The 18,644-nt window shown below is 40.8% G+C and overlaps 1 protein-coding gene across 3 annotated transcripts in view; it reads left to right on the top strand.

The window, feature by feature from the left end:
* Positions 1-6,971: 6,971 nt before the first annotated feature.
* si:dkey-40c11.2 (drebrin-like protein A) overlaps positions 6,972-18,644 on the top strand; it is a 32,547-nt gene continuing 20,874 nt past the window's right edge. The window contains exon 1 of one of the 3 annotated variants that reach the window (XM_051423744.1): positions 6,972-7,331. In XM_051423744.1, coding sequence (XP_051279704.1) covers positions 7,240-7,331 — 92 coding nt within the window. In that variant the 5' untranslated portion in view covers positions 6,972-7,239. The remainder of the gene's footprint in view (positions 7,332-18,644) is intronic. The other 2 variants (XM_051423742.1, XM_051423743.1) reach the window with 2 other exon arrangements.

The raw sequence follows: 18,644 nt of genomic DNA, 5'->3' as shown, positions 1-18,644 counted from the left end.
CAGATACACCAGATAACATAAAATTCTGAAGTAGGAAGAAGGATGCAGCTATCTTGTATTTAGAGTTTGTAAAAACAATAATAGCCATAGTTTCAGAAAATGTGAGAACATATTAACACATGATGACCAAGAGACAGAAGTCACATAAAAAATTGCTGTAGCACTATAACTGAAGTCAATAGGTAGTGGTTAATGGTAAAAAGTGCTAAATAAAAAATAAAAGTTAAAATGATGATGATTTTAGCTGCCTAGTGAAACTGCCTTATTAGAATCACCAGTTTATATAATCTGGTTGTATTATTATGATATGTACAGTTTAACTGTCACTACACTCATTTTACTGCCTTTGAAATACAAAGAGATGGTGATCCAGTTTTAAATCATTAAAGAGAAAATGTCCACTGATAAGATATATAAGATAAGATAAGATATATCTATATCTCTCATATATTATTTATTGTGAATGTAAACTAACACCAGTTACAGAACATTAAACATGATTTGTACATTAGATGACCCCACCATATTGTAGAAAATAGTTTTTAACAAGTCAATATATTTAAAGAAAAAAAACAACAATTCCATTCTGTCTTCTTTTGTTTGACTTAACCCTTTGTTTCACACAATGCATGCATACTCACACACACACACACCGCAAGTTCGATGCAGCTGTGCCATCTAGTGGAAGAAAATCAATTGTGCAACCTTTTGTTAGATGGAATGGGTTGTACACCTATTTTCTACATGTTAACACAGTCTATTTAAAACATAAGTTGCATGCCTCAGATATGCCATGATGGTTTATTGTTTTAAATTAAAGCCTTTGTGGCAGTGCTTTCAGGATCTTACACACATACACAGACAAACGATCTCTTTATTTGTTTTTTCTGATTGAAAATACAAGACAAAACACACACACACATATATATATATATATATTATATATTACAGAATTGAAAACAGGTATTGCAACCCTGGATCCAGCAGTACGGGTCTTCTGGCAGGCTTAAAGGTATTCACAAGACCCAGAGTTAGGTTGGTGCCCTAGGACATGCCATGGATCATAGATATAAGGGCCACAACTGAGCTGCAGTCAGGGTTTCCCAGCACATCTGATAAACAGCACTACAAAATTAGCATTTACCGGTTCTGTCAACTAGGATGGCCCCAGAAACCCTGAACACTGCAATATAATGTTAAAATTAGTTAAATTAGTAGAATCAGTACCTCTGCCTCACCATGTCAAAAATAATTGAATATGATAAGCCAACATTGGGGTATTGTATTGGAAAATATTTGGGTTTCAATTTGAAGTTTCAAATGATTTTCGCATTCAGCCTTTCTTTGTTGATTAGAATTCCAATAAATTGAGATAAAAGTTCAAACACTTTTACAATTTTCACTTGACACAATCAGCCTCTGTCTCATCATTAACGGACCAGTGTGTAGGATTTAGTGGCATCTAGCGTTGTGGTTGCAGAATGCAACTCACTCGAAAACACAACTGTCTATCTAGAGCCAGTGTTTGGTTTGTCCGTTCTGGAGTACTGTAGAAATATTGCGGTTCAACATGACAAAAGAAGTTGACCTGCAGCATCTGTAGATATAAAAGACTCATTCTGAGGTAACGAAAACACAACAATTCTTATTTTCAGGTGACACTAATGAAAACTTTCTGCCAGCAGATTCTCCTAAACGTTATAAACTTGACCTTTAATACTTCATTTGTTCAGTTTTTATATCAAAAATCACCAAGCAGTTGCCTTCTTACATACATATATATTTAAAATTTTCTTAAAACTGTGGATGAAAGACAGACTGAGTAAGCAACTCTTGTGTGGCTCGCTGAGCACATGCATCATCAAAATCAACATGCTGTGTGAGCTGAGACTTTTAATAGAGTAAGTCTGGTAAGGGATCACAGAAAGCCACAGAAACATGGGGGGAGAGGGCTGAGTGTTGCCTTGGTGATGTTTAGTGATGTGGCTGATGTTGGGTAACTTTAGAATAGTGACGAGGGAAGGTGGCGGTTGCGTGTGGTGGAATATTTGTGTCCATATGTCGTCTTCTGTGTGTTGCAATCAGACTCTTCCAGAAAACACACCAGTCACGATGCCAACCAGCAAACTCTTTACAGCCAATGACGTGCATCAGTTTTCCTTCCATTCTCTAGTAAATGGAGGAATTTACTAGTGTGTGTTTTTGTAACAGCGACCTCAGCGTCATCCATGGTCATGAGCATTGGCTTGAACACTGATTACAGACCTTTTTGCTGTGTCAGCCACTTGATCATGGGCTGTGTTCAAATTTCCCACCAACCTTGCCCCTGTTCTTGCACCGCAGCCTCGTAGAACACAGCTTGAGAGTCAAAGACACGCGCTGACATCACCACATCTGGCTCTCATTTTCCAGGGTTCCCTCTGGAGCAGATAAGAAGATCTGAATTTGAGAGCAAAAGACAAAACACTGTTCCACAGTTGAGAAAAACACAATGTGAGTCCACTGTGGGTCTTCATGGACCACATAATGATCGTGACATGATAAAAGCTGAATAATGTGAAGAATTTAGATTCATCTTGCTGATGCTTGAAGAATATGATGCAGGAGTGGGAAGCTTTAAATTTCAGAGAGGGTGCATGACTTGATCAAACAAGAATGTATTTTCACAGCTTCAAAGCTTTCAAGGATACAACAACACACGTACACACACAAGAACGCACATGCCATGGACAACAGTCGATCAACTGGTAACACCATTGATTGAGGAGTGACAGCACATTCCTCTGCATATGTCACCCTTTTCCAAGTGTGTCTCATCTACATGTTGTTGGTCCAGATCTCCCCAAGGTCTGCTCCATAAACAAACCTCTGACCCCCCACGCACACATTCATACAGCTCTAAATCAAGGCCTCTCAAAGCAAAGTTTATGAATACTTTATCATCCTGACACCATGGTCTAATTTAAGGGCTATTTTGTATGGGAAAGCAGGCATGGACAGAGATTTGTGGTCTCTTTTTTATTTCCGCATAACCCTGCCATTTGTTTATGCCTGTCATATTTCACTGAAGCAAGGCAACCTCGAGACATTGAGGAAGTCAGAAACTTATGTTCATTCAGTTCAGAGTAAGAGGTAGCCAAAGAGAAAAGAGAAACAAGCTGGTACTTGGAAAACCGTGTTTTTTAGTACCTAGTGTTTGTGTTTACAGAGGTAAGAATGTGATATAAAATTGCACACAGCACACGGATGGACACAGAGACTTGCACACACAAACGCGGTAACTCTCAAGGGGAATATATCTCAGGGTTGTTGTGAAGGCGCATAGCTGAGCAATGACCTCACCTGGAAGCCTGATGAGAAGACACCCATATTCACAGAGAATGTGTAGACCTTTCTCTCTCACTCACTCATGCACACTCACACTTGCACAGGCAAAGGGTATGTTTGACCAGCATGAACGTGTGTGCGCTCATGTATTTTCTTTCTCTTTCTCTTGCCAACCAGTGCCTTTGTTTCCAGCTTTGCCACATATCTCTGCTGTTTCCTTCCCTCTCATCCCGCCTGTCTGGCACCTCAATTGACCTCAATTGTCTCCCAAAGCTAAGCCATGAAAGACCAGCAGCTGGTATGTTTACAAGTTTAACTGTCAGATGAATGTGTGTACACTAACGGTGTATCACTTGTGACTAATTTCTACTCAGTTATCATGACAACTAGTGAGCCTCTCCCACATGTACTTCATTATCTACCTCCAGGAAAGCAATAACATGACTCCTCCACTGAGCTCAGCATTATCACGACACGAGGAGGTGAGACTAAGATGCTGAAGTATCTTCAGTCTGCTCGAGTAAAATCTTGTAACATGTTTTCTCTCATTTAAACAACAAGTAATATAGCTAGTTGAAACTGACATTATTGAAATTACTTGTGTCCTGCACATGCAAATGCCCAGCCCACATGGACATATAAGACACCAGAAATACAGTACAGTTGCAGCTGTTAAACATTTGTCAGACAAGAACATAACTTCTTAAATATAACATTATGTTGAAAACATTTGTCTTCAGTTCCAAGAAGACACAGAAGATCTGCCATAAAAAAGTTTCCCTTCCTAAAACTTGTTTCCAGAAAAAAACAACAACATGTATCCCGAAAAAACATTATATATATGCTTATATAAGCATTATATAACATTTACTTTTTACTGCTATAACTGACTAATAATCATTCCTTGTTGTTGGCTTACACATGGCTAGTCCTCGATGATTTCCATGGGATAAAAAAATTGTATGTACAGCACGGCCTGACTAGTGAAATACAGCTGGCACAAATGGCACTTAAAAGGTTGGGCACATTCCAGCTGCTCATTCTGTTAAAACAGTTCAACATTCACAAGACAATGTAATTGGAAAGGCTATATTTATGACAACTAGAGCAGAAGATTACAACCATTGCAACTGTTCATACACATGCAAATAATACAGCACACGCTCACACATAGGTAGGTAGGTCCTGGCCTCTCAAAGCATGTAGAGAGGAGCAATGGAAAACATATTATTAGTGAAGTGTAGGACAACAGGAGGACAAAGCTCAAGCTGTGACCCCTGAACCCAAACACATCTCTGACCCATCAGGTCTGAGCACACATAAACCTGCCACGCAAGCCTCAATATGCGCCAGGAGAACAGGATTTGGACTAATCCATGCCTACAAGGAAGTGGTTTGTTTTGTGGCAGAAGTTTATTTTGTCAATTCAGAAGGAGATTATGTTTTGTATGTTATGCAACGCCACACATCTGTAGGTGGTATAACAGTAAAAGACCTGTTAAAAATCAATGAATTATCTAAGATACTTGTTCATAAATGGATTCGGAAGTTAGAGAGTGCTCTGAGAGACTACAAGAGGATGTTGCGTGTGAGTGGACCACTCAACACTCCGTCACCCACACTCAGTTGGTTTAGACTATGTTCGGAAGGCAGGAAGCTGAACAAAAAGTGTGTGACAATTAGAGAAGGAGTTTCAGTAAATGAGGAGAAAATCCCCATTTGTGCACACACACACACACACACACACACACACACACACACACACACACACACACACACACACACACACACACACACACACACACACACACACACACACACACACACACATAGGTCCAAATCCCCACTGGACATACAATCATTCCCACATTTAGACCCCATCCCCAACAACAGCTGCCCACCGCACCCCAGCAGAGGAAATGCCAAAGTCCTCTGAAGTGGAGCATAACAGCGATGCAGTTCACAGCCACAGTGAAGAGCCGAGAGGCTGAAAGGGCAGGAGAACCTCTAATAGCAGGAAGTTGTAAGAATAATAGCGGTATGGGGATGTCATGCCCCCTGTCCCTCTGGCATGTAAGCTTTGGCCAAAACAGCAAATTCTGTGTGTGCTACATGCTTGCTTAGAAAACAAATGTAAAATTTTTTACACAACTTACAGTTAAGGCTTCACCAGATGTAGCTTTTTATTGAGAAATGTATACTTTTCCAAACAAAAAGTGATACAGTGAGACTTAAAAGTTATAAAGTATCATGCCAGATGTGTGTCACTATTTTATTTTATTTACTTTTTTAAACTGTGGCAATGAGATATCCTTAATTTCAACATGTCTTGTTCTCCTATAATCTAAATATTGAAAATGTTAAATTATTCAAAAAACTGCTTTGCATTTGCAGTGTATACCTTGTTTCCATGACTCGGGCATAATTAAAAAACTGCACCCTGACAGTGCAAAATGTACCCCAAGAAGAGAAATACAATGACAAATATTTGCCTTAAAAGGAAGTGGTTATTTTCATGACTGATTGTGTTGGGTGACTGTGTCAATCGAATATTCACCGGATTACTCAGCCAATGTGATCTGTTTCCAGATTATATTTTAGCAATGAAAAGCATGGCAGGTCATCTGAAATTCCACAAGGTCAAATCCAGTCTAAGCCTGACACATCAGGAAATAGAAACCTGTGACTTTTATCCTCTGCATCTGTCCTGGATTATCTAAGAAGGACTGTTAAGTAAATTACAGAGCTTAGGAACATTCCCATAATCCAAGAACTTAACCCCCTGTGCCACTGACCCACAGTCAAATACCAGTGCACGAGTGTGTATGTGTTCTTGTGACTGTGTGTGTTTGCACGACTTGAGGGAGTTTGTCTAGAGTTCACAGCTTGTGCGTGTGTGAGCCTTTGCATCAGTGCATGGCAGTGTTTGTGTGTGTGTGTGTGTGTGAGATTGTGTGGTCAGTCGGTGTGTGTGTGTGTGTGTCACTGTTGGGCAGCCATTGAACAGACCCCCAGCCGTTCTTAAACACTGAAACAGCCTCCCTGCTCTTTTTTATGTGCTGCCTGCTTCAAACTCAGTTCCCATGAAATTGGCCCTTCTTTGGCTCGTTCAGATTGCATGCACTGTAAATGGCTTCTCTGGAGTCTGCCAAGGGCCAGTGGGGGCCGATTCAATGACAAAAAAGAGACAAAGAGAGACTGACAGATCCAAAGCTGCCGCCCTGCCCCTGTAGCCCCTTGAAACCACATCAACAATTCCTATTGTGGAATTTTATCAAAGGAAAGCATAGCCATCACAATTGTTTGAAAAAACAAAACTAATTTACTAGATAAATAATTGTATTGGATTGTTCCATGCTGTTGACCCTTGGCTATCATTCATTTGCTAGGAGTATTATGTAAATAGTGGTGATGTGATGCAATAACTCCAATGCTTAACACAGCAAAATATTCGTAATGAACAGTGTACGGCAATTTAAGGGCACATTGCCTTATAGAAGACAAAGGTTACCAGGTGAATATCAGGATAAGGACGTATGAGACTGTTACGATCTGTACGTGTTGCTGAGTGGTTGTGTTTCTTCCAAGTGACCCAGCTAGTGAAGTCATTATGCTTTCCACTCTCTCAACGGGAGGTGGGGCTTTTTAGTGAAAACTTCTTCTACCCTGCTGCACAAAGACCAGTCGCAGTCTCCTCCACGCTGTGAGTGCGCAGCGCCTGCACAGATCGCTCCAATTTGGACCTTAAGCCTTACATTGCATGAACCTGCATACCTTTACTGCTGTTTTCTCGGCCGTGAACGACCCTCGGTGTTCCGCTGTGGCTGTTTTCCAGCAGATACTCCGACCCCGAAAACCATCGGGACCAGTGAAGAGAGAAGCTGCGGGAGTGGTCTGGAAACTTTTGCCATCATGAGCACGCGAACGGTCAACCTTGATACCTACAGCCTGTCGCTGCTTACTGCCAAAGAGGACATCCTCAACCCCCGTTCCTCCACAAACTGGTAACACATAGTGCTCTTGAACAAAATTGCATCTGCCTGTAGCAGAATCCTGTTTGTCCGCATCATAACACATGAGATTAAATGTCAACTTTATTATTCTGCGTCATTCTAATGAGAAAATTGCGTGGACAAATAGAATCAGTAACTTTCACGAAACTTTTATGTTCTCCATCTTGTTTCACTGAGTGAGTCGTAGGCGTTTACGCATAACCAGGTTTGCCGTTGCGTAAGCAGCGGCTTGATTTCAATTAATCCAATGAGGGATACCGAGGTGGCCAGCACAAGGATAGCACGCAACCTGGACCAGTAATAGCAAATGCATGCAGGCTGGTTTAGTAGAACAGGGGTGTATTGTGTTTGCCTTCTCTCGGAGTGCTGATGAGGTGAGGATTGCCGTCCATTACGCACGCCAGGCGGCCGGTGCAGAGCGCAGCACCTGGCCGGCGGGCGGCAGCCCTCACCCTGGCCTTGCGCTCCGTGACTTTGCTATTCTCCCTCAGGAGCTGTGGGGCTTCATTCTTTGTGCTGAGGATCATGTTTCTGCTCATGTGTTGATCTCTTGACAGGGGTTGTCTTTCAGGGAGAGGCTCTTTCATTTGACAGACAGCATAGTAGGCATGAATGAGTGCCATCCACACTGGACACTAACTACGATGTGTGCAATAAATACTTGAAACATTAATACAGAGCCAGTATTCAGACTCCAATTCAAGTGTAAGTGTTTTACCAGAAGAGCTGTTCTGGCTTTAGATTTCCCCTAGATGATCCTTTTACACATGAAACGTTGAAATAATTTATTTAATTCATTCTGCCCAGGCATATGTGCGACCACATGTAACCTGACCACCTGACGCTTGGCTCACTCCTTTTGCCAGTGTTGGGTCTGTCACTATGGTGAACTATCCATCTTTTCCAAACAAAAGCAATCTCCAACTCTATCTGCCTGTCTCTTCCCCTTTCTCCAGTTTCTTCTTTTCTTATGCTGTGTGTGTGGTATTGTCATCTCCAGCTACAGACATGTTGTCACTGGCTATACTCTGGTACAGGGATGGCGTGTTGATGAAGGGTTTAGGGAAGTAGGCCAGGGCCCAAGCCCACGCGTGTTCTCATGTGGAAGTGGATCACTGATTCTGTCCATCTCTGTTTCTTCTTTTGCCTTACATCTCTCTCTGCCACATGGTTTCCCTGCCCAGTTTCTTCTTACCTTCTTCCTGGTTTCTCATGGTGCCATGCAGACTTGAGGATATGAGATTCAGAACACAATGAGTTAACCTTAACAAGCTGAAATCTAACATCTTCATGAATGGGATGGAAAGAAATTCCCCACCCAGGCAGAACATGCTCAGTTTCCATTCTTTCTTGCATTTGGAAAATCTCTAAAAGTTTCCATGTTCAGTATCACTATGGAGCTTTTGTCCTATGGCAACACCTCCATATTGATTATTCACTTCTCATTGGAGAGCATTTTCCTAATGTTTCAGTGAACAACAGATCTGGATTGTGTCTCTGCCAACCCACTGCCTGTCAAACAATCATACAAATGCATGTGTTTGGTTATGCTTATCAGAGAATAAAAAGAAAAAGAGATAAAGAGAGAAATCCCCCAGCATTCATTGAACCCACTTTAGAAGGCTAAATAACTCTGGTGTGACTGAAAAGAGAGGTGGGAGGGGGATACGATGATGTCATGATTCTCACTGTCAAACCACAGAAACACACACCCACCTCGCGTGTGTGTTGAAGGGATTTCATGTGCGTGCATGTGAGTTTGCATTTGAATGTATTTGTTTCTGGATGTGCATATGCATCCTGCGGAGACTATTAAAGTAATTCGGGGTGTTGAGAAGTTTGAGAGGGGTAGGAGGAGGCGGTTTCTGTCGAGCGATCCCGCCCCCACTGTGTGGCCTTGAGGTCCCTGTGTGTATTATCTAATGACCTTGTGTCCTGAATGGGAAACAGACCCTTTGTGGGTGAGACTCTGAAGAAAAGAGGAGCAATTTCAATGCATCCTTCATTCAGACCTCTCTGCTCAACACACAGCCTTGGAGGTCTCTCCTCAGTCTCCCAAACCACCGAGGACTACAAAGTGTCCCACTCGTAGGCTGGAAACCTGCACTGTCTGCATGTGTTTTGTGTTTGTGTGTGCTTTGAGAGACAGAAAGAAAGAGAAACACTGAAAATGCATGTTCCCAAGGACATTATCTAATCCTCTGAACAGGAAATACTTATAATTCTTAGCAGCGGAAATCCTTATTTATGTCCAGTTTACACCAAAATAAATGATGGAAATCAACAGGTAGGTAGATATTGCTTTTCATTCCAGCACAAACTCAAAAAATTCCCATCTTTAATTTTTTTTTTTTTTTACACTTCAATATAATCAATATATCAGTCAGTGGTTTGTTCTACGCATTTTCTACTTTAATAGGAGAGCGTAAATAGGAGCAACTCTTCAAAGCAGCATGCCTTACCAGAAGTGTCTCCCTGCCAAGTATCAAAGAGAGAGCAATACCAGCTTAGCCGAGCATGTAAAAGAAGGTAAAAAATCACTTTATAAAAATGTTGACAGCATTTTTTTCAGCCTGGCAAAGCATATCAGATAGAAATTCCTATTACGCTGTGGAGCAGTTGGACCTCTATTCATCAGAATTGGGTGTGGGCTATATCTAGACATCTGTGGGCTCTGGTGACTTTGAACACACCTTCATCATAGACTTCTTTCTTGCTGTCCACACTTTGATGCTGTTTGCGCGTGTTAAGCGTTTCACTATGTTCTCTCGCAGGGATTATTACAGTCAGCAGGCAGTGACGCAGAAAGTAAATATCTGATTTCATTGTAGTAACAGAGTGATTTAGTTTCAATGGCGTATTCAGAGACCAATCAATCTTGTCTTCATTCAGCTTGTGTTGGAAGTCTAGTTAAATCAGATATTTTATATGTATGAATAAAACATGTATTGGAGCCTTATTTCCATAAAGAAAACAAGCTGCTTAGCAAGTGACATTACACATTATATTATTACATACAAGTAAATGCATCCTGGTGTTATTTTTGGCCTAGAGTTTACTTAACCAGGTAAAGACAGTTCCTCATTGTTTTGAAAATGTAAGAATTTCCCAGGAAGTTAAGAAGAACATACCTCTGACCTTTTTTGGCAGAAGGGTAGCTGCAAAGTCATCTTGGTTATGGTCATGGACCTGCAGTTCCAGTTTCAGTTTTTTAAATAAATAATACATTAATTCACCCCTGACAATACTTTGTTTTTTTAAGGTCTTCTACTTTATTTCAGTAACACTCTATAAATGGTGTCCAAAATGCAGTTGTAATAAAATGTGTCATTTAATCTACTGAATTCATTTATCTTTTCTTTGACTTTGACAGTCTCTGGGATACTTCAGTAATCAATCTTAGCCATTTTCATGTGAAAAGCAACTCTCTGGGCCTCTGATCTTTTGAGAAGGGACTCTCCTGTTGATGATAAATGGAGGAGCCTTTATTTCAGCATAGGCCCGGGGTGTTTGTGTTGCTGCTACTTGCCAGAATTTCCACAGGCTCATGCATGATTAACCAAGACGTGGAGAGTTCCTGGGTCTAAAGTTACGAACTACATGGAATACACCTGTGGGTGTGGGGAGAGGATGGGAGGATGCAGGGCTGTCATTGTGTGTGGATGCACATGCTTAAGCGCTTCTGCTGCCTTTGTATAGGTAGGCGTACAGTCTTTCCTGACTCCAGAGGGAGATTATATATGCAAGTACAGCAAGTCAGTTATCTTGTTTGTAAAGATAAACACTCATTAGCATCACACTGTTATCAAGACTTTACTCCCTGCCTGAACTTCCTTGCACAAGTTCTGCTTTTTTTTCAGTTCCTTAATTATCCACAAAAACCCAACTGTCAAAAAGAGACTGAATGGCATTTTAATGCTAGCTGTTGACACATAAGCTTGTGTGTAGCTTTCTACTTTGAAATAAATCTTTCTGGTGACCTGACTGTGGAATCCCACAGGAGGAAAACAAGCAGTCTGGTTGGTTTCCTCTGGCTGTTCAGGACAAGGCTTCAAAGGTCTCGCACACTGTTGTTATCAGGCTGAATGATAACAGGACATGTTTGATATAAAATAGTGGTATACTGTAAATGGAAAAGTCAAAGGGCAGTTACACTGGACCAATGCCCAGTCCTCTCTCTTTCTCCCTTTCTCTCTGTCACCCTGCCTCTGTCTCTGTCTCTGCTTCTTGTATAATACTTTGAAGTAGCTATTTGTGTGACATCTCCATTGATTTCTAAAGAAGCATGCATGCTATTGTTTATCACACTATGACAAAGGATTCAGGATTAGACCATAATATTACATAATATTACATATTAAGGTCACTCCACAGTTGCTAGAGTTAGCAGGATGGGAATTTGGCCTGACCAGAGGGGTTTTAAAAAATAAGCATACAAGTGACCCATTAGGACACAGACATATTCTGATTACATAAAGAGAAAAAGCTTTTGCATGCCACCAACATAGTTCACATTTCAAAGATACAATGTTTGCACCTGACAACAGCACTGGGTTGATTGTGCACTCTGCAAAAGAGTTTCCTCAGCTTAACGTAGCTGCTTGTGTGAGCATGTCTGTGGGTGGCTTGTTAGAAGATGATGACAATGATGGCTGTAATGGCTGTTATATCTCTGTTTAGATGAACTTAGAGAATAATTCTAACAATAATCACTAAACAACTGCTTACGACTACCTTAAACATTATTTAGATTCATCTGGGTCTAAGATGAAGCTGCAGTGTAATAGTAGGTCTCAGGCATGATAAGACATGACTGCAGAAGGTTATACTGTATGCGTGTATTGTGTGTGTGTGTGTCCTTGTATGTTTGGGTTCCTTAGCGTGCAAACTGTTGGGTGCAAGACCACAAATTGACACCGTGTTGAAGTGTGACTTGTAATTGCCCCATAGAGGAGGCAAAAGGTTGGTAATTAATGTTTCATGACTTGGTGGCATGCAGTGCTGTTATTCTTCTCGGTGTCAAGTTTCTATTGGAAACAAAACAACTTAAAGATTATTAACAAAAAAGAGATGCTGCCTTGGAAAATATATTGTATTCAACAGGTGTGGCATCCCTGTTTTTATTGTAATACAAACTTTATATAAAGATCATCATGAAGAATATTCCTTAAAGTGTTTTGTCAGTCGTCCTTGCACCTGACCTTTCTGTGAAATCCTCCTTTTGTTCATTCAAGTGCCTCCGAGCAGTTTAATCCAGATGCCCTCTGCAAATTGTTTCCACTGGAAATGTGTCCTTTTTGTGCCTACAGCAGTGAACACAACAAATACGTTATTGTTTCCTTTTGCAGTCCAAGTTGAAGTCTGAGACACTCTGCTGGAAAACTTTGGCTGTATCTTTGTGAAACCAGATGAATTTTTCATGCAACTGCTATGAAAAATAGAAGTTGGACTGGGGTGAATTGTTTGTTTAATCTAACAAATGGGCCTTGAGTATAGCAGACAGAGTGTGATTTTTCCAAGGGTGTGTCAGATAACTGTCTGAAAACATCTGTATTTTAGTGTTTCTTCAAACACTGGCAAATACATTCTGTGTGTGTGTGTGTGTGTGTGTGTGTGTGTGTGTGTGTGTGTGTTTCCTAAACCCAGCTGGGGTACTTTTTAGGGGATATCTGAGCAACAATATGATATCACAGGAATAGATTATTCTGCTGATGTTTACGTGTGTCTGAGCTGCAGAGTTTGCCAAAGATCTAATCTGTGAAACCATGACTTTACTAGCATTGCAGAAATGAGATTGGTCTACCTATCTTAATGTTGTAGCCATGCTTGGATTGCAAAGTGCTGAAGCAGGAGATAGCGAGGCACAATGTTCTCTTGTGTTACTTCCACCTCTTCCAGAGTAGATCCCACACAGCTGTTTAATTTCTAAAGAATTAACTCATAGGGAAGATGGTCAGGCCAAATGAGGATAAATCTGTTAAAGACCCTTGTTGGAGAGATAACAGGTGTGTTGAATTGCCATATTTCCAGAAATAAATCAAATATTTGACATGTAGAAAATGCTCTACTACTTCAGGAAAATTAGTATGTTCTAAGGTCCATCTACTAATTCTGGCATCTGAATTAGCATGAGCCTGAATAAATGTTGTGAAAGGAGTAACCGAGGATGCAATGAAACGTCTCGTCATGTTCTGTGTTGCTGTGGCTCGTCTTTTTGTGAGCATGCCAAGCACAACACAAGCACTGTCTGACACCCAGAAATCTTTTGACAGATGATAACATATTTATTGCTATTTTGCTCTTAATTACATAGCTATGTGATCATCAGACACAGGCACTGACACCTTCATACATATTTCATACAATGACACATGCAAATACATATGCACACATATACACAGACAGACACCGGGGCCAATTCTCTAAGGAGCCCCATCTCTCATTCCCATAGCTTTCCTGATACTGTGAGGTATCGTCAGCTGTGTTTGTAGAGTTGCTTAAGCAATTGCTCCATCTTCACCACGGTTACAAAGGAGCACCACGGTTATAATCATGACAGTCTCAGGGTTAACTATTAGCTTCTTGTAGTAAAGTCAGACTGGATGTAAGGCCTTCACTGGGAACTCCACTTTCTTTTCTCCTTGTCTTGTTTGTTCTCATGCTGGTGGTGGGATTGGGTTGTGGGTGGGTGAGGAGAGTCGGAGGGGCTCCGTTGTCCTGACGACCCTGGTGGGAAAGCTAGGTTGTTTGTTGAGAGAGACTGAATGAAGCGGGGGAGATGAGTGGAGAGGGACTGTGGAGGCTGGGAAGGGAGTGCAAATGAATGTGCAAGAACACTGGGTAAGAAATATAGAGGAATAACAAGATGAGAAAGGACAGCACGTGAGAGGAAAGAGAAAAAATTGCAGTGAGTGAAGACAAGTTCAGCGGGGTGGTCTTGACAAGAGGTTGTTGAAAAGCAGAATCAGTGAATGATTGAAGTTGGGGGAGTGACAGAGTTTAGAAAAGGGAAAGATGAGAGGACAGGTGGAGGGCTGAAGAGGAATGAGAGAGAGATCAAAGCATTAAGAGAGGCAGCCAAATGAGGTCTAAGTGGATATGTGATACTTGAGAGAGTTGGCTTTGTTTAACTGAAGGAAATGGTTGAAGATAAGATGCCATCATGTTTTTAATGGTCCCATAATAACTGTGATATAGAGACCAGAGGAGGCCATTCCTGTGTGTGTAGCAGTGTGGGACAGTATGCACAGGAAATGCCAGAGTGATCCCAGTGGATCACGATTTTAGAGGATTTATCACAACTCCTCTCCTCTCCTTTCCTCTCCCCTCTACTCTATTCATTTCTTCCCATGTCAGGTGCAGCAAAATTAATTATGTTACCGTCCACTCCTCTTTAGGTCTCTTAACAAACCTTATTCCTCCCTGTAAGAGTCATAACAATTTACCCCATAGAGACCCACGACAATTCCCCTCTAATACTCTCTTAAAGACACTTGCCCCCAATAATCACATACTCTTCTGCCCCCTTGGAAACCTCCTATACACTCTGGCTGTTTCCCATTGTGTGCCATTGTTAAATGTGCCCCTCTTAGCCTACCCATTTATACCTATCTACACCCCCTAGTGCTTTTCATCGTTTTCCCCAGTGTGAACCCTATCTTTGAGTGACTTTTCTCTAATCTGGATATATTCCTCCCTCTGGTATGCCCTCTCCATGTGTCTTATCAATCTTAAGCACACACCCTCATGACACTGAACTTCATGTACCCATCGTCTATTAAAACCTTAACACCAATTTCACTGCTTAGCTTTTAGCCCCCAGTGATGCAGTCTTTTCTTAACAAGTATTCAGAATAATAACATTGGGCAAGACTAAAAATGCTTTACCTAACTAGCTGCTGTTTGAATAAAAAAAAAGTCTCTTTCACTGCACAGCATGTGAAAAGAATGTCTACATACTTGTTTTATTCAAAGGGCCCTACTTTCCTTATGCAGTAATATAGAATACAATCTCTACTGCCAGTGGAACATAATGAAATAAAAAATACAGCAGATATGCACACCAGTCTACATAGTAAGTATATTTTAAAAGAATATTAACTGTTGCTGTGAATGGCTGAGTTGAGTAAGAACAACATACATAAACATACCTGTCGTATCTGTTATCAATTCTTACATATGTAACAAACAACAGGGGAGGTCTAGACTGTTTCCTCTTGCTGAATTGATATATGTCTTATATTTTTAAAAAAGAAAGATGCAGTTTCTGTGAATCTCTTTAAAACCAGTAAGACTGAGCTGCTCCAAGCTCCAGCCTGTCCAAGGTTTAAAAAATATTGCGACTTGTCATGGTACGGTAATAAATATTGCTCCCACATTCTGGCTAGAGACAAAATATGCTGAAAAACACACACACACACACACACACACACACACACACACACACACACACACACACACACACACACCTAGCTACACTGACACACACACTTGCCTTTCTTGGTGGTGTGGATTATATTACATTGCGGTGGTCAAGTAATTAGCACATGTGCAGCTCTATTTACACAGTGACTGGCTAATGCTATCAATGGATTAACTCATAGCTGTAACATTAGACCAACTGTTGTCCACGCAATCCACCACTACACGCGCTGCCTCACAGTTCATCACCTGACAACATAGTGTTCACTACTGTTCAGGTGTGTCATCTAAGTTTTAATTATGTGTTTTATGTGTATTTGTTACACGTTTGTTGTTGCGGGACATTTTCAATTGACACACACAATACAGCAGCACACTTTTGCTCTCTCTTTCTCTCTTTGTCCATCCCCCGCTCTTTTCCATCCGCCTTAGCACAGAGAGGGCTGTTTTCTCTCACTGGTCCTTGGCAGTGATTTAATTACTTATTTGTTTAGTTTGTCATATTCTAAACTTCTCTGGCTCCGCGTTTAGCTGAGAACTGAAATTTTCCTCCCTCCCCTCCTTCTGTCAGCATTCCATCCAGCCTCTCTCTCTGCCCCTCACTACCTCACTCCCCACTGACTGATATTGTATGCACTCTGTTGCTTTACTCTTTTTAAATACAGTTTTCCTAATTTTCAGCTACATTTTCTGTTCTTTCTTATAATTTTCTTCTCCATCACCTCTGTCATTTCTCCTACTATTTACCATTCTCTCCAGGCCAAATAGCTTCAGTGGTCTGTAATAGTCTCCAGGGGAGCCTGTTGTGTCCTCCACCCAGTCAAATATTATACATATCAGTCAGTGTTACTCACTGGGTGGATCTGAGCAAGTACTTATACTTGAAATTGACTTGCACAGCTGTCGTTACAGTAAAAGGGGAGTTAAACATGGTTTGTTATCAGTATGGGCATTTGTCCAGCATCACCTTCATCAGCAAAATAAAAGTGGGAGAAATATTTTCATTGTACTGTACTTTAAAGTACAGGTTACTTTAAAGGAAGGGTGTAACTGTATCCAACAACAAAAAAAGAAAAAATCCCACCCCTTGCCTTCAGGCCTCCCTCGAAAGCTTCTCCCCAAACATATGTGCATATATGCAGTGCTTGACTACTGCTATGGGATTCCACAAGAGAGCGCTGGGGAGAGGAGCACAGAGCAACGTTGTCATCGCTATCCAACTACCTAATTTCCCGTACATAGATAATACACAGTTAAAGATTACACATTTCCACAAAACAGACAAACCAGATATTATCTGTCCAACAGGAATTAAGCAATTATAGCATATTTTTTCAGGCCCTTCACCTCCCTTAGTTCCTCGGAATTATTAAAAAGCCACAGGGATGTTGACTGTGGTTTGACCTCCTGCTTTATCCACCTCTTTTTGGTCTTAGACTCCTGTCTTTTCTTGCTTTATTTAGCAGTGGAAACTGTTCTAGGTTTAGGTGGAACTGGACATTTTGGCTGCATGAAATGATTGGATGAGCCTATTGCAGGCCTGCGACAGCTGCGGTTATCAGCTTTTTTCTGAGCGTTTGATTTATTGATTTCTGTCGGGATGTAAAGAGAATTTCAACAAATACTTACTCAAAAAATGCATGTAGAAACTGAACCTTTTAATTTGTTTTTGCATGAATAGCTAAAACAAGATGAGAAGGGCCTTAGAAAATAAACTAATACAAAACAAAACAAAACGGTTGTGACGTTAGACTAACATGGGTCACATTTCCACCCCAAAATGTCTCAACATCCTGCAGCCAGACTTTCAAAGTTTTCAAAAGTATTTAAAACATGCAAAGCAAGCAGTTTTGCATTGCTTTGTTTGCTCTGGAGTCACTGAAGCCTGGCAAGTTTACTCGATTGGTTGTTTTATATTAAAATAGTTTTTTAAAATATATAAAAAAAAAAGAAATCTAAACTTCGACAAGACAGAATACCATGAGTAATGCCTTTGTGTTGATCTGTGTTGGTTGTGGTGAAGCTTTTCAACAAAGTTTCTGTTTGTTGCCATTGTGGTAAGATTCCTGCATACTGGATTACGTTTTTATGTTATATCATTACATAATATAAGCCTCTCATCTACAGTAACACTGCTATCATTTATTAAACCTAATTTTAGGCTTTACTCAAAGTGAAGCGTTGACTGAATCAAACTCTTTGTGTGTGAGTGTGTGTATCTGTCCAGTGGGATATCCTGACAGTCTGTTTGGCCGGTGCAAATGCTGTTGATTGGGACTTGGCATGGTTTTGTAATTGGATCAAGGTTTCTGTGCTAGGCATTACCATCACATCATAACACAAATGTGGAACCTCTGCCAGAAGTTTATATGGCCTTTCCCCGAGCTAACATTACTTCTGATGCCATAATACATGTGGAAAAGACCAGACATGATATGGTGGACTGAAGTTAGACAGACATGTTTTATGATAAAAAATATGCTTCTGCTTCTTGCACAAATAGTGATTTTGTTATACACTGCCCTTCTCATGGGACATTACTTGAATCCCATCTCAGTGGGAGAGGGCATGTTAAGTATGGTCTTCAGTTGAAATGACAGCAAAGGGATATTACACCTTACTTCATAAACCACATACTGGTTGAAGTTTTGATGATTATATGTGACTTCAGCCCACATTATTGTGGGGATCCACAAACATCCCCGTAGTCTTTGCTTTGTCTGCTCTATGTCTTGTGACTGTATCAGGGCACATTGTTTTCCAATGAACAATACATTCAGATGTAAATTACATTTTTCTATCCAATTAATAACCAAGCTGCATTCATTTGTGGCATATTACTTCACTAAAATAATTTGAAGTTGTCCTCTGGGAGTCTTTGGT

Source organism: Dicentrarchus labrax, unplaced genomic scaffold, assembly GCF_905237075.1.
Source record: "Dicentrarchus labrax unplaced genomic scaffold, dlabrax2021, whole genome shotgun sequence".
NCBI classification, from domain to species: Eukaryota; Metazoa; Chordata; class Actinopteri; family Moronidae; genus Dicentrarchus; species Dicentrarchus labrax.
The sequence above is the reverse complement of the archived record's forward strand: the minus strand, read 5'-3'. Positions and strand labels throughout refer to the sequence as shown.